Source organism: Heterodontus francisci, unplaced genomic scaffold (genome assembly GCF_036365525.1).
Source record: "Heterodontus francisci isolate sHetFra1 unplaced genomic scaffold, sHetFra1.hap1 HAP1_SCAFFOLD_545, whole genome shotgun sequence".
Taxonomy (NCBI): Eukaryota; Metazoa; Chordata; class Chondrichthyes; order Heterodontiformes; family Heterodontidae; genus Heterodontus; species Heterodontus francisci.
The window spans coordinates 810205-824467 of NW_027141258.1; the positions used below are offsets into that span (position 1 = coordinate 810205).

General features: G+C 56.7%; 2 protein-coding genes across 5 annotated transcripts in view; both read right to left on the reverse strand.

The window, feature by feature from the left end:
* The window catches only part of mapk7 (mitogen-activated protein kinase 7), a 38213-nt gene extending 24671 nt beyond the window's left edge, over positions 1-13542 (reverse strand). The window contains exons 1-3 of one of the 4 annotated variants that reach the window (XM_068026942.1): positions 13460-13542; positions 4290-4499; positions 1821-1986 (exon numbers count right to left, since the gene is read on the reverse strand). In XM_068026942.1, the coding sequence (XP_067883043.1) occupies positions 1821-1986; positions 4290-4488 (365 nt within the window). In that variant the 5' untranslated portion in view covers positions 4489-4499; positions 13460-13542. Of the gene's footprint in view, positions 1-1820; positions 1987-4289; positions 4500-5860; positions 6135-13459 lie in introns of those variants that run through there. The other 3 variants (XM_068026941.1, XM_068026940.1, XM_068026943.1) reach the window with 3 other exon arrangements.
* Positions 13543-14138: 596 nt separating this feature from the next.
* The window catches only part of LOC137362551 (integrin alpha-X-like), a 66623-nt gene continuing 66498 nt past the window's right edge, over positions 14139-14263 (reverse strand). The window contains exon 26 of the mRNA XM_068026939.1: positions 14139-14168. Coding sequence (XP_067883040.1) covers positions 14139-14168 — 30 coding nt within the window. The remainder of the gene's footprint in view (positions 14169-14263) is intronic.

The window sequence follows — 14263 nt, forward strand, 5'->3', positions numbered from 1 at the left end:
AGCACTCCCCTCTCTCTCTGTCTCATTCCCTCTCTCGCTCTCTCCGCCCATCTCTGCTCAGTCCCCCTCTCTCTCTCTCCGCTCAGCACTCCCCTCTCTCTCTCTGTCTCATTCCCTCACTCTCTCTCTCTATCTCCGCCCATCTCTGCTCAGTCCCCCTCTCTCTCCATCTCTCTCTCTCTCCGCTCAGCACCCCTCTATCTCCGTCTCTCTCTCTCTCTCCGCTCAGCACTCCCCTCTCTCTCTGCCTCATTCCCTCTCTCTCTCTCCGCCCATCTCTGCTCAACCCCCCCTCTATCTCCATCTCTCTCTCTCTCCGCTCAGCACTCCCCTCTCTCTCTGTCTCATTCCCTCTCTCTATCTCCGCCCATCTCTGCTCAGTCCCCCTCTCTCTCCATCTCTCTCTCTCTCTCCGCTCAGCACCTCTCTATCTCCGTCTCTCTCTCTCTCTCCGCTCAGCACTCCCCTCTCTCTCTGTCTCATTCCCTCTCTCTCTATCTCCGCCCATCTCTGCTCAACCCCCCCTCTCTCTCCATCTCTCTCTCTCTCCGCTCAGCACTCCCCTCTCTCTCTGTCACATTCCCTCACTCTCTCTCTCCGCCCATCTCTGCTCAGTCGCCCTCTCTTTCTCTCCACTCAGCATTCCCCTCTCTCTCTCTCTCACTGCCCATCTCTGCTCAGTCCCCCTCTCTCTCCATCTCTCTCTCTCTCCGCTCAGCACCCCTCTATCTCTGTCTCTCTCTCTCTCTCCGCTCAGCACTCCCCTCTCTCTCATTCCCTCTCTCTCTATCTCCGCCCATCTCTGCTCAGTCCCCCTCTCTCTCCATCTCTCTTTCTCTCCACTCAGCACTCCACTCTCTCTCTGTCTCATTACCTCTCTCTCTCCGCCCATCTCTGCTCAGTCCCCCTCTCGCTCCATCTCTCTCTCTCTCTCTGCTCAGCACCCCTCTATCTCCGTCTCTCTTTCCCCCTCTCTCCCCACCCATCTCTGCTCAGCCCCCCTCTCTCTCTCCCACTCTCTCTCCGTCTCTCTCTATCTCTCCCTCTCCCTCTGTCTCCCTCTCTGCTCAGTCCCCCTCTCTCTCCATCTCACTCTCTCTCTCTCCGCTCAGTCCCCCTCTCTCTCCATCTCTCTCTCTCTCACTCCGCTCAGCCCCCCTCTCTCTCCGTTTTTCTCTCTCTCCGCTCAGTCCCCTTCTCTCCATCTCTCTCCGCTCAGCACCCCTCTCTCTCCGTTTCTCTCTCTCTCCGCTCAGTCCCCCTCTCTCTCCATCTCTCTCTCACTCCGCTCAGCACCCCTCTCTCTCCGTTTCTCTCTCTCTCTGCTCAGCACTCCCCTCTCTCTGTCTCTTTCCCTCTCTCTCTCTGCCCAACTCTGCTCAGTCCCCCTCTCTCTCCATCTCTCTCTCTCTGCTCAGTCCCCCTCTCTCTCCATCTCTCTCTCTCCGCTCAGCACCCCTCTCTCTCTCCGTCTCTCTTTCCCCCTCTCTCCCTGCCCATCTCTGCTCAGCCCCCCTCTCTCTCCCCTCTCTGCTCAGCACCCCTCTCTCTCTGTCTCTTTCCCTCTCTCTCTCTCCGCCCATCGCTGCTCAGTCCCCCTCTCCCTCCATTCTCCCCCAGCTCTCTCGCCTGCTCTCCCATCTGTCCCTCTCTCCTTAGCCGCCCCTCCCTGTCTCTCTAATCCACATTCCCCACCCCCCCACCCCACCACCGTCTCTCTCTCTCCCTGTCTCTCCGTTCACCCCTCTGATATAACAGAGGGATGGAGTGGCCCCCTCCCCCACCCCTGGCCTTCTTGCTATAGCAGGGCCGGTACTCACACAGACTTGAAGTCAGCGTAGGATCCGGGGGGTTTTAGAATGTCCTTGATGGCGATGATATTGTCGTGCTTGAAATGCTTTAGGATCTTGAGCTCCCGCAGGGTCCGTTTGGCGTTGGTCACCACATCGAAGGCATTCGGGATCTTTTTTATGGCGACTTGCTGCCCTGTTGTGGGGGGGGGAGAGGGGATGAGACCAGGTCAGTTTACGCACTGGCAAGTTAGGGGAGCAAGGAGGGAGACAGGGGTGAGTGTGAAATAGTGGAGGGGGTGGGTTACTACAAAACAAAATAAGGGGAAACTGCGGAGAGGGGGGGAGGGGGAAAATGGCGGAGAGAAGAGAGAGGGTGGGGGGAGGTGGCAGAAAGGGGTAGGGGGCAGACGGCAAGGGCAGAGAGTGGGGTCGGGCAGAGAGAGAGGGAGAGAGAGAGGGGAGTGCTGAGCAGAAAGAGAGAGGGAGGGAGGGAGAGAGAGAGATGCGGAGAGAGAAGGGGGCAGAGCAGAGATGAGCGGAGAGAAAGGGAGAGAGAGAGTGGAGTGCTGAGTGAGAGAGAGGCGGAGAGAGAAGGCGGCTGAGAGTGAGTGGAGAGAGAGGGGAGTGCTGAGCGGAGAGAGAAGGCGGCTGAGCAAAGATGGGCGGTGAGACAGAGAGAGAGAAAGAGAGCGGGAGAGAGGGAGAGGAAGGGGGCTGAGCAGAGATGAGCGGAGAGAGAGAGAGAGAGAATGGAATGCTGAGTGGGAGAGAGGCGGACAGAGAAGGCAGCTGAGAGTGAGTGGAGAGAGAGGGGAGTGCTGAGCAGAGAGAGAGAGAGAGAGGCGGAGAGAGAAGGGGGCAGAGCAGAGATGAGCGGAGAGAAAGGGAGAGAGAGAGTGGAGTGCTGAGTGAGAGAGAGGCGGAGAGAGAAGGCGGCTGAGAGTGAGTGGAGAGAGAGGGGAGTGCTGAGCGGAGAGAGAAGGCGGCTGAGAGAGAGGGGAGTGCTGAGCAGAGAGAGAGAGGCGGAAAGAGAAGGGGGCAGAGCAGAGATGAGCGGAGAGAAAGGGAGAGAGAGAGTGGAGTGCTGAGTGAGAGAGAGGCGGAGAGAGAAGGCGGCTGAGAGTGAGTGGAGAGAGAGGGGAGTGCTGAGCAGAGAGAGAGAGGCGGAGAGAGAAGGGGGCAGAGCAGAGATGAGCGGAGAGAAAGGGAGAGAGAGAGTGGAGTGCTGAGTGAGAGAGAGGCGGAGAGAGAAGGGGGCAGAGCAGAGATGAGCGGAGAGAAAGGGAGAGAGAGTGGAGTGCTGAGTGAGAGAGAGGCGGAGAGAGAAGGCGGCTGAGAGTGAGTGGAGAGAGAGGGGAGTGCTGAGCGGAGAGAGAGAGAGAGGCGGAGAGAGAAGGCGGCTGAGAGCGAGTGGAGAGAGAGGGGAGTGCTGAGCGGAGAGAGAGAGAGTGGCAGAGAGAGAAGGCGGCTGAGCAGAGATGGGCGGTGAGACAGAGAGAGAGAAAGAGAGCGGGAGAGAGGGAGAGGAAGGGGGCTGAGCAGAGATGAGGGAGAGAGAGTGGAATGCTGAGTGGGAGAGAGGCGGAGAGAGAAGGCAGCTGAGAGCGAGTGGAGAGAGAGGGGAGTGCTGAGCGGAGAGAGAGAGAGAGGCGGAGAGAGAAGGCGGCTGAGCAGAGATGGGCGGTGAGACAGAGAGAGAGGAAGAGAGCGGGAGAGAGGGAGAGGAAGGGGGCTGAGCAGATATGAGCGGAGAGAGAGTGGAGTGCTGAGTGGGAGAGAGGCGGAGAGAGAAGGCAGCTGAGAGCGAGTGGAGAGAGACGGGAGTGCTGAGCGGAGAGAGAGGCGGAGAGAGAAGGCGGCTGAGCAGAGATGGGCGGTGAGACAGAGAGAGAGAGAGAGGGAGAGGGAGAGGGAGAGGGAGAGGGAGAGGGGAGTGTTGAGCGGAGAGAGAGGGAGGGAGAACGGGGAGTGTCGAGCGGAGAGAGAGGGAGAGAGAAGTGGGCTGAGCGGAGACAGGGGGAGAGAGAGAGAGAAGGGGGCTGAGCGGAGAGACAGGGGAGTGCTGAGCGGAGAGAGAGGGAGAGAGACAGGCAGAGGGAAGGGGGCTGAGCAGAGATGAGCGGAGAGAGAGAGGGGAGTGCTGAGTGGAGAGAGAAGGTGGCTGAGCAGAAGGAGCGGGAGAGAGAGGGGAGTGGGAGAGAAAGAGGCAGAGAGAGAGGGGGCTGAGCGATGAGCGGAGGGAGAGGGAGAGACAGCGGGGAGTGCTGAGCGGGGAGAGAGAGAAAGGGGGAGAGAGAGAGAGAGAGAGAGAGGGGGGGGGGGAAACAGTGGACGGGGGTGTGGGGGGAGAGGGGAGAGAAGGAGGTCACGGAGATGGTGTGGAAGAGTGGGGGGCGGTGGAGATGGCGGAGAGAGGGAGGGATGATTGGAGTGGAGTGAAGGCTGGGGAGGCAGCGGCTCCCTCACACCCACCCCGAGTCTGGAGCCAGTGCCCACCTGTGTGCCTGTGCCGAGCGGAAGACACCACACCGTAGGCCCCGGTGCCAATGGTCTCGATGATCTCATAGTCGTCGCCCACGTCGAAGGTCACGTCCATCGAGCGGGCCTTGAGGAAGGCCAGGTTCTTGGCTGTGGCGACGCGGCTGCAGGCCGTCTCCATCTTGACCTGTTCGTCCTCGCTGCTGTTGTCCGCCATTGCGTCGATTGCTGCAGAGGGCGAGAGAGAGGAGGAGAAGAGTAACGGGAGGGTCAGTCAGAGACTCCCTCAGTGCGGCACTCCCTCGGCACGGTTATCCGAAAGACAGCACCTCCAACAGTGACAGCAGGCTGTCACATAACCCCATGTGGTCCCCAGTGACTGGCTGATGATCCCAAGTCGGGGTAATGATTGGCTAGTGACCCCACCTGGCCCCCGCAATCCCCCCAATGATTGGCTGATGACTGCACTTGGCCGCCCAACGATTGGCGGATTACCGCACGTGGGCACCAATGATTGGCCGGTGACCCCACTTGGCCGCCAATGACTGGCTGCGACCCAACCTGACACCCAGTGTTTGGCCGACGATCCCACTTGCAGCCCATTGATTGGCAGATGAGCCCCCGTTGGCCGCCAATAACTGGCGGATAACCTAACCTGCCTCCCCCCCCCCCCCCCCCACAGTGATTGGCCGATGACCCCACTGGGAGCCAGGTGATTGGCCGATGGCCCCACTTGGAGCCAGGTGATTGGCTGATGGCCCCACTTGGAGCCAGGTGATTGGCGGATGGCCCCACTTGGAGCCAGGTGATTGGCGGATGGCCCCACTTGGAGCCAGGTGATTGGCGGATGGCCCCACTTGGACCCCGGTGATTGGTTGATGGCCCCACTTGGACCCCGGTGATTGGTTGATGGCCCCACTGGGAGCCAGGTGATTGGCTGATGGCCCCATTTGGAGCCAGGTGATTGGCCGATGGCCCCACTTGGAGCCAGGTGATTGGCCGATGGCCGCATTTGGAGCCAGGTGATTGGCCGATGGCCCCACTTGGAGCCAGGTGATTGGCCGATGGCCCGACTTGGAGCCAGGTGATTGGTTGATGGCCCCACTGCGACCCCGGTGATTGGTTGATGGCCCCACTGCGACCCCGGTGATTGGTTGATGGCCCCACTTGGAGCCCGGTGATTGGTTGATGGCCCCACTGCGACCCCAGTGATTGGTTGATGGCCCCACTTGGACCCCGGTGATTGGTTGATGGCCCCACTGCGACCCCGGTGATTGGCCGATGGCCCCACTTGGACCCCGGTGATTGGTTGATGGCCCCACTGTGACCCCGGTGATTGGCGGATGGCCCCACTTGGACCCCGGTGATTGGCCGATGGCCCCACTTGGACCCCGGTGATTGGCCGATGGCCCCACTTGGACCCCGGTGATTGGCCGATGGCCCCACTTGGACCCCGGTGATTGGCCGATGGCCCCACTTGGACCCCGGTGATTGGTTGATGGCCCCACTGGGACCCCGGTGAATGGTTAATGGCCCCACTCGGCCCCCAGAGGTTGGCAGAAGAAGCCCGTAGCCTCGGCCTAGGTTACCCGTCTCCCGCAGACACATAGAGAGCTCGGCGAGGCCGCTCCTTTCTTCACTCCCTCCGCGCCGCCATCATTGTTTGCATTGGCGGCTAAAGCCAACCTCCCGGGGGCCCGCCCGCCCTGATTGACGGCCCCGTCGGCCCAATTGGCTCCCGCAGCGAACCGGCGCTGACCAATGGCCTGAGGGGGAGGGGCGGGACCTGCGGATCGAGCGAACCCATTGGACCGACGGGAACGTGAGGGGGGCGGGTTGTGTGGCTCCGGTCGGTGATTGACATCGGTGCGGGCCAGTCGGACCCCCGGCAGCCGAGACCCCGGCCAATGGCCAGTGGACGCCGCGACGTTATGCAAATCAGCGGGGCGGGACCAACGTTCGTTGGCGTCAGCGCGTGAACGGCACGTATGGTGGCGATCGGCGCCGGTTGAGGCCGTTGGCCAATGGCTTGAGGCTATGCAAATCAGGGAGGCGGGGCCTTCGAACGGAGGGCGTTCCTTGACCCACCAGCCCGTGACGTCAATGTCCGTCAAACGAAGGGGGCGGGCGCGAAGAAACGACTGACGCACTAGCAGGCCAATCGCATCACCGCTGCCCAGACGTTGGCCAATGGCCTGGGGAGGGGGCGGGACCGAGCGCGGAGAATCCGTTGGACTCGCGCCTGTGACGTCATCACGTAGTTTGGGTGAGCACGGATAAATGATCGACGGCCAGCGCACCCAATCGGATGCTTGGCAACGGAGACTCCAACCAATGGTGATTGGGAAGAGGGCGGGGCCTGAGGCTGAAGCAAAGGCGTCTTCAGCGCGTAACCGCAAAGAAATGTTCATGAATCCGGTCGAATTTCCTTTACATGTCCTATCTGAATTCGATATCTCTCTTTGCTCCTGGGATTTCGAGCGGGGTTTGGAGTGTAGTTCGATCGGACGCCTGGTCCGTGTTAGCCCGGGGTTTGGGGGGAGGGGCGAGAAGGGGGAGGGGTAGGTTCCAGAATGCCGCTGGGCCGGCTTCGGGCATGCGCACAGATAACTGGTGTGTTCGCACGTCATCCGGACGCGCAGGGCATTGTGGGTGTTGTAGTTCCCTCCGCCGTTTTCTTCCTCTGGGGCCGAGGGCAGGCGGCACTACAACTCCCAGAGGACCACGGGCGCCCCGGGCATGCGTACTGGCTGCGGGGTGTCCAACCTCCCCCCCCCCCCGCAAAAATTTGTACCATGTGCTCCCCATGTGAGGGGAATGGGACCATTGTCAGGACCTGAAGTATTTGGGGTAGAAACATAGAGGAGAAGGCCACTTGGCCCATCGAGTTCGTGCTGGCCGAAAAAGAGCCATCGAGCCTAATCCTAATCGAGCATCTGCGGAAAGAGAAGCAGAGTTAACGTTTCGGGTCAGTGACCCTTCTTCGGAACTAGCAAATATTAGAAATGTCAAAGGTTATAAGCAAGTGAGGCGGGGGTGGGGCAAGAGATAACAAAGAAGAAGGTGTAGATTGGACAAGGCCACATGGCTGACCAAAAGGTCATGGAGCAAAGGCAAACAATATGTTAATGGTGTGTTGAAAGACAAAGCATTAGTACAGATTAGGTGTTAATGCACTGAATATTGAACAGCAGCAAGTGCAAACCTGAAAAAAAAGTGGGTAAGCAAACTGAACAAACTAAGATGAAATGAAATAAATTAAAAAATGTAAACAAGAATGTAAAAAAAAAAGAAAAAATAACTAAAAATAAAAGTAAAATGGGGGACCCGTCATGCTCTGAAATTATTGAACTCAATGTTCAGTCCGGCAGGCTGTAGTGTGCCTAATCGGTAAATGAGATGCTGTTCCTCGAGCTTGCGTTGATGTTCACTGGAACACTGCAGCAATCCCAGGACAGAGATGTGAGCATGAGAGGAGGGGGGAGTGTTGAAATGGCCAGCAACCGGAAGCTCGGGGTCCTGCTTGCGGACTGAGCGGAGGTGTTCCGCAAAGCGGTCACCCAGTCTGCGCTTGGTCTCCCCAATGTAGAGGAGACCACACTGTGAGCAGCGAATACAGTATACGACATTGAAAGAAGTACAAGTAAATCGCTGCTTCACCTGAAAGGAGTGTTTGGGGCCTGGGATAGTGAGGAGAGAGGAGGTAAATGGGCAGGTATTACACCTCCTGCGATTGCAGGGGAAGGTGCCGTGGGACGGGGACGAGGTGGTGGGGGTAATGGAGGAGTGGACCAGGGTGTCGTGGAGGGAACGATCCCTTCGGAATGCTGACAGGGGAAGGGAGGGGAAGATACGACTGGTAGTGGCATCACGCTGGAGGTGGCGGAAATGGCGGAGGATGATCCTTTGGATATGGAGGCTGGTGGGATGAAAAGTGAGGACAAGGGGAACCCTGTCACGGTTCTGGGAGGGAGGGGAAGGGGTGAGGGTAGAGGTGCGGGGAATGGGCCGGACACGGTTGAGGGCCCTGTCAACCACAGTGGGGGGAACTCCAAGGTTGAGGAAAAAGGAGGTCATATCAGAAGCACCCTCATGGAAGGTAGCATCATCAGAGCAGATGCGTCAGAGACGGAGAAACTGGGAGAATGGAATGGTGTCCTTACAGGAGGTAGGATGTGAAGAAGTGTAGTCGAGGTAGCTGTGGGAGTCGGTGGGCTTATAATGGATATTAGTGGACAACCTATCCCCAGAGATGGAGGCAGAGAAGTCGAGGAAGGGAAGGGAAGTGTCAGAGATGGACCATGTAAAGGTGAGAGAAGGGTGGAAATTGGAAGCAAAGTTGATAAAGTTTTCCAGTTTGGGGCGGGAGCAGGAAACGGCACCGATACAGTCATCAATGTACCGGAAAAAGAGTTGGGGGAGGGGGCTTGAGTGGGACTGGAACAAAGAATGCTCGACATATCCCACAAAAAGACAGGCATAACTAGGACCCATGCGGGTACCCATAGCGACACCTTTTACTTGAAGGTTAACTCTTACATGCCCTCTGAAATGGCCTAGCAAGCCACTCAGTTGTACCTAACCGCTACGAAGTCAATAAAAAGGAATGAAACCGGACGGACCACCCGGCATCGATCTAGGCACCGGAAACGACAACGGCAAACCCAGCCCTGTCGACCCTGCAAAGTCCTCCTTACTAACATCTGGGGGCTTGTGCCAATGATGGGAGAGCTGTCCCACAGACTAGTCAAGCAACAGCCTGACATAGTCATACTCACGGTATCATACCTTACAGCCAATGTCCCAGACACTGCCATTACCATCCCCGGGTATGTCCTGTCCCACCGGCATGTCAGACCCAGCAGAGGTGGTGGCACAGTGGTATACAGTCGGGAGGGAGTTGCCCTGGGAGTCCTCAACATCGACTCCGGACCCCATGAAGTCTCATGGCATCAGGTCAAACATGGGCAAGGAAACCTCCTGCTGATTACCACCTACTGCCCTCCCTCAGCTGATGACTCAGTACTCCTCCATGTTGAACACTACTTGGAGGAAGCACTGAGGGTGGCGAGGGCACAGAATGTACTCTGGGTGGGGGACTTCAATGTCCAACAAGAGGGAAAAACATACTTGACCTCGTCCTCACCAATCTGCCTGCCGCAGATGCATCTGTCCATGACAGTATTGGTAGGAGTGACCACCGCACAGTCCTTGTGCAGACAAATTCCCGCCTTCACATTGAGGATACCCTCAACCGTGTTGTGTGGCACTACCACTGTGCTAAATGGGATAGATTTCAAACAGATCTAACAATGCAAAACTGGGCATCCATGAGGCGCTGTGGGCCATCAGCAGCAGCAGAATTGTACTCAACCACAATCTGTAACCTCATGGCCCGGCATATCCCCCACTCCACCATTACCATCAAGCCGGGAGACCAACCCCGGTTCAATGAAGAGTGCAGGAGGGCATGCCAGGAGCAGCACCAGGCATACCTCAAAATCAGGTGTCAACCTGGTGAAGCTACAACACAGGACTATCTGCGTGCCAAACTGCGTAAGCAGCATGCGATAGACAGAGCTAAGCGATCCCATAACCAACGGATCAGATCTAAGCTCTGCAGTCCTGCCACATCCAGTCGTGAATGGTGGTGGACAATTAAACAACTAACTGGAGGAGGTGGCTCAACAAATATCCCCATCCTCAATGATGGGGGAGCCCAGCACATCAGTGCAAAAGATAAAGCTGAAGCATTTGCAACAATCTTCAGCCAGAAGTGCCGAGTTGATGATCCATCTCGGCCTCCTCCTGAAGTCCCCAACATCACAGATGCCAGACTTCAGCCAATTCGATTCACTCCACGTGATATCAAGAAACGACTGAAGGCACTGGATACTGCAAAAGCTATGGGCCCTGACAATATTCCGGCAATAGTACTGAAGACCTGTGCTCCAGAACTTGCCGCGCCCCTAGCCAAGTTGTTCCAGTACAGCTACAACACTGGCATCTACCCTGCAATGTGGAAAATTGCCCAGGTATGTCCTGTCCACAAAAAGCAGGACAAATCTAACCCGGCCAATTACCGCCCCATCAGTCTACTCTCAATCATCAGTAAAGTGATGGAAGGGGTCATCAACAGTGCCATCAAGCAGCACTTGCTCAGCAATAACCTGCTCAGTGATGCTCAGTTTGGGTTCTGCCAGGGCCACTCAGCTCCTGACCTCATTACAGCCTTGGTTCAAACATGGACAAAAGAGCTAAACTCCAGAGGTGAGGTGAGAGTGACTGCCCTTGACATCGAGGCAGCATTTGACCGAGTATGGCATCAAGGAGCCCTCACAAAACTGAGGTCAATGGGAATCAGGGGGAAAACTCTCCGCTGGTTGGAGTCATACTGAGCGCAAAGGAAGATGGTTGTGGTTGTTGGAGGTCAATCATCTGAGCTCCAGGACATCACTGCAGGAGTTCCTCAGGATAGTGTCCTCGGCCCAACCATCTTCAGCTGCTTCATCAACGACCTTCCTTCAATCATAAGGTCAGAAGTGGGGATGTTCGCTGATGATTGCACAATGTTCAGCACCATTCGCGACTCATCAGATACTGAAGCAGTCCGTGTAGAAATGCAGCAAGACCTGGACAATATCCAGGCTTGAGCTGATAAGTGGCAAGTAACATTCGCGGCACACGAGTTCCAGGCAATGACCATCTCCGACAAGACAGAATCTAACCATCTCCCCTTGACATTCAACGGCATTACCATCGCTGAATCCCCCACTGTCAACATCCAGGGGGTTACCATTGACCAGAAACTGAACTGGACCAGCCATATAAATACCGTGGCTACAAGAGCAGGTCAGAGGCTAGGAATCCTGTGGCGAGTAACTCACCTTCTGACTCCCCAAAGCCTGTCCACCATCTACAAGGCACAAGTCAGGAGTGTGATGGAACACTCTCCACTTGCCGGGATGGGTGCAGCTCCAACAACACTCAAGAAGCTCGACACCATCCAGAACAAAGCAGCCCGCTTGATTGGCACCCCATCCACAAACATTCACTCCCTCCACCACCGACACACAGTGGCAGCAGTGTGTACCATCTACAAGATGCACTGCAGCAACTCACCAAGGCTCCTTAGACAACGCCTTCCAAACCCGCGACCTCTACCACGTAGAAGGACAAGGGCAGCAAATGCATGGGAACACCACCACCTGCAAATTCCCCTCCAAGTCACACACCATCCCGTCTTGGAACTATATCGGCCGTTCCTTCACTGTCGCTGGGTCAAAATCCTGGAACTCCCTTCCTAACAGCACTGTGGGTGTACCTACCCCAAATGGACTGCAGCGGTTCAAGAAGGCAGCTCACCACCACCTTCTCAAGGGCGATTAGGGATGGGCAATAAATGCTGGTCTGGCCAGCGATGCCCACATCCCATGAATGAATTAAAAAAAACCATATAAGATCCTGAGGGGAGTTGACAGGGTGGATACTGAGAGAGTGTTTTCCCTTGTGGGGGAGTCTAAAACGAGGGGACACAGTTTAAAAATAAGGGGTTGCCCATTTAAAACGGAGATGAGGAGAATGTCTTTCTCTGAGAGGGTCATTGGTCTGTGGAATTCCCTTCCCCAGAGAGCAGTGGAGGCTGGATCATTGAATAGATTCAAGTTTGATTTGGAGAGATTCCTGATAGACAAGGGAGTCAAGGGTTACGGAGTTGAGGTCACATTCAGATCAACCATGATCATATCAACTCCTGCAGTGATGTCCTGGAGCTGAGATGATTGACCTCCAACAAACCACATCCATCTTCCTTTGCGCTGGGCACGACTCCAACCAGCGGAGAGTTTTCCCCCTGATTCCCATTGATTCCGGTTCTGCTCGGGCTCCTTGATGCCATCCTCGGTCAAATACTGCCTTGATGTCGAGGGCAGCCACCCTCACCTCACCTCTGGAGTTCAGCACTTTTGTCCATGTTTGCACCAAGACAGTAATGAGGTGAGGGGCTGAGTGGCCCTGGCGGGACTTAAGCTGTGCGTCACTGAGCAGGTTATTGCTAAGCAAGTGCCGCAAGATAGCACTGTCGACAACACCTTCCATCTTGTTTGTTTCAATGAGCTCACCTCTCTTTCTTCTAAACTCCAGCGAGTATCGGCCCAATTTACTCAGCCTCTCATTATAGGACAAGACTCTCATCCCAGGGACCAATCTAGTGAACCTTCGCTGTACTGCCTCCAAGCCATTTATATCCTTCCTTAAATATGGAGACCAAAACTGCACCCAGTACTCTCGATGTGGTCTCACCAAAGCCCGGTACAATTGTAGCCACGACTATCTTATTCTGTACTCCAATCCCCTTGCAATGAAGGCCAATATGTCATTTGCCTTCCTAATTTCTTGCTGTCGTTGCATGCTAAATTTCTGTGTTCCTTGTATGCGTACACCCAAGTCTCTCTGTCCATTAACCAATCCTCTACCCGTGCAAACATATTAACCTATTGTGTGGCACCTTATCGAGTGATTTTTGGAAATCCGAGTACACTACATCTACCAGTTCCCCTTTATCTACCCTCCCAGATATATCATCAAAATGAGGGGAATTCGGGATGGGCAACAAATGCTTGCCTTGCCAGCGACATTCCGGGAAAGAATAAAAACAACAACCTCCATTGATGTAGTGCCTTTAAGTATGGTAGCACGCACAGGAGGTATGAGGGGCAAGCAACAGGCGTGAGAATTTTAAGACCAGGGCATGGCCGGACTGCGAGCCAGTGCAGGTCAACAAGGAATGGGGGCAATGGGCGAATGGGACTTGGTGCCAGTTTGGACAGGGCGGAAGGGGGCAGCAGAGTTTGGGACGACCCCAAGTCTCCATGTCTGGTGACCTGACCCCACAGACCATTGACTCAATGTGCAAGGGGGCAGAGAACTACAACTCCCAGAGGGCACCGCGCAGCGACCCGCCGTCTCTCGGCCAATGGGAATGCTCGCCGGCGGTGACGTCAGGGCGTCGAGCGCGCTGACGCCATCCGTCCCCCACCCCCGCCGCTTGGTTACCGCTGGGCAAGATGGTGGCGTCAGCAACGCCGAGGTGGGAGACGGCAGCCCGCTGGCTGGCCTGCAGCCTGGGCATCGCGCTGTCGCTCTACGCCTACCACGTCGAGACGTCGAAGGAGCGGGACGCGGCCTACCGGGCCATGTGCGACTTCAGCGACTCCATCAGCTGCTCCAAAGTCTTCACCTCCCGGTAAGCGAGCTTCCGCCCCGCCCCCCCAACCACCTGCCTGTCAACCGCCCTCCCGCCCTCCTTCCCAGCCCCTGCGCTCCGATTGGACGTGCCTCTGAGCCGGTGCTCCGATTGGTCCGCAACCCTGTCCGTCAGTGACCGTCACGTCCCGCCCCCTTCGTGCGCTCCAATTGCTCACGGACACCTGTGGAACAAAGGTTCCCCCTCCTCGGCGCTGCGATTGGTCAGGACGCCTGCCGATGAAGCGGCGCCCCCACCCGTTGGTGCGCGGCCTTGCCCATCAAAGCCGTCCCACCCACCGGCCGCTGCGATTGGCTGGGGCCCAAACGCCGCCCCCATTCCGCCCGTGCTCATCGACGCCCCTCCGCCGCGCGCGCAGCCGCTGCTGCTGGTCGCCCCCTGCACCGCCCCCTTTTGTCTCCGGCGCGCAACGATTGGACGGCGCCACCGCCAGTCAACCTCATCCCGCCTTGCGATTGGCTGAGGCAGGCGTCGCCGCCCCCCGACCCCTGTGAAGCCACGTTGCCTTTTTCTCCCGAGGTCCCGCCCCCCGCTCTATCAAGTTAGGTTGAGAGGGCAACAGGTGAGTGACAACAACAACAACTTAATACTTTCAAACAAACTTATTCAGGTTTCAAAATAAATACTGTAAGCTGCATTGGTTAAAGAGATAAATGCCACTCAGAATTTCTCACAACATTTCCTTTTGCAAAACTATCTGAAAAATACATCCAGGCTCAATGGCAGG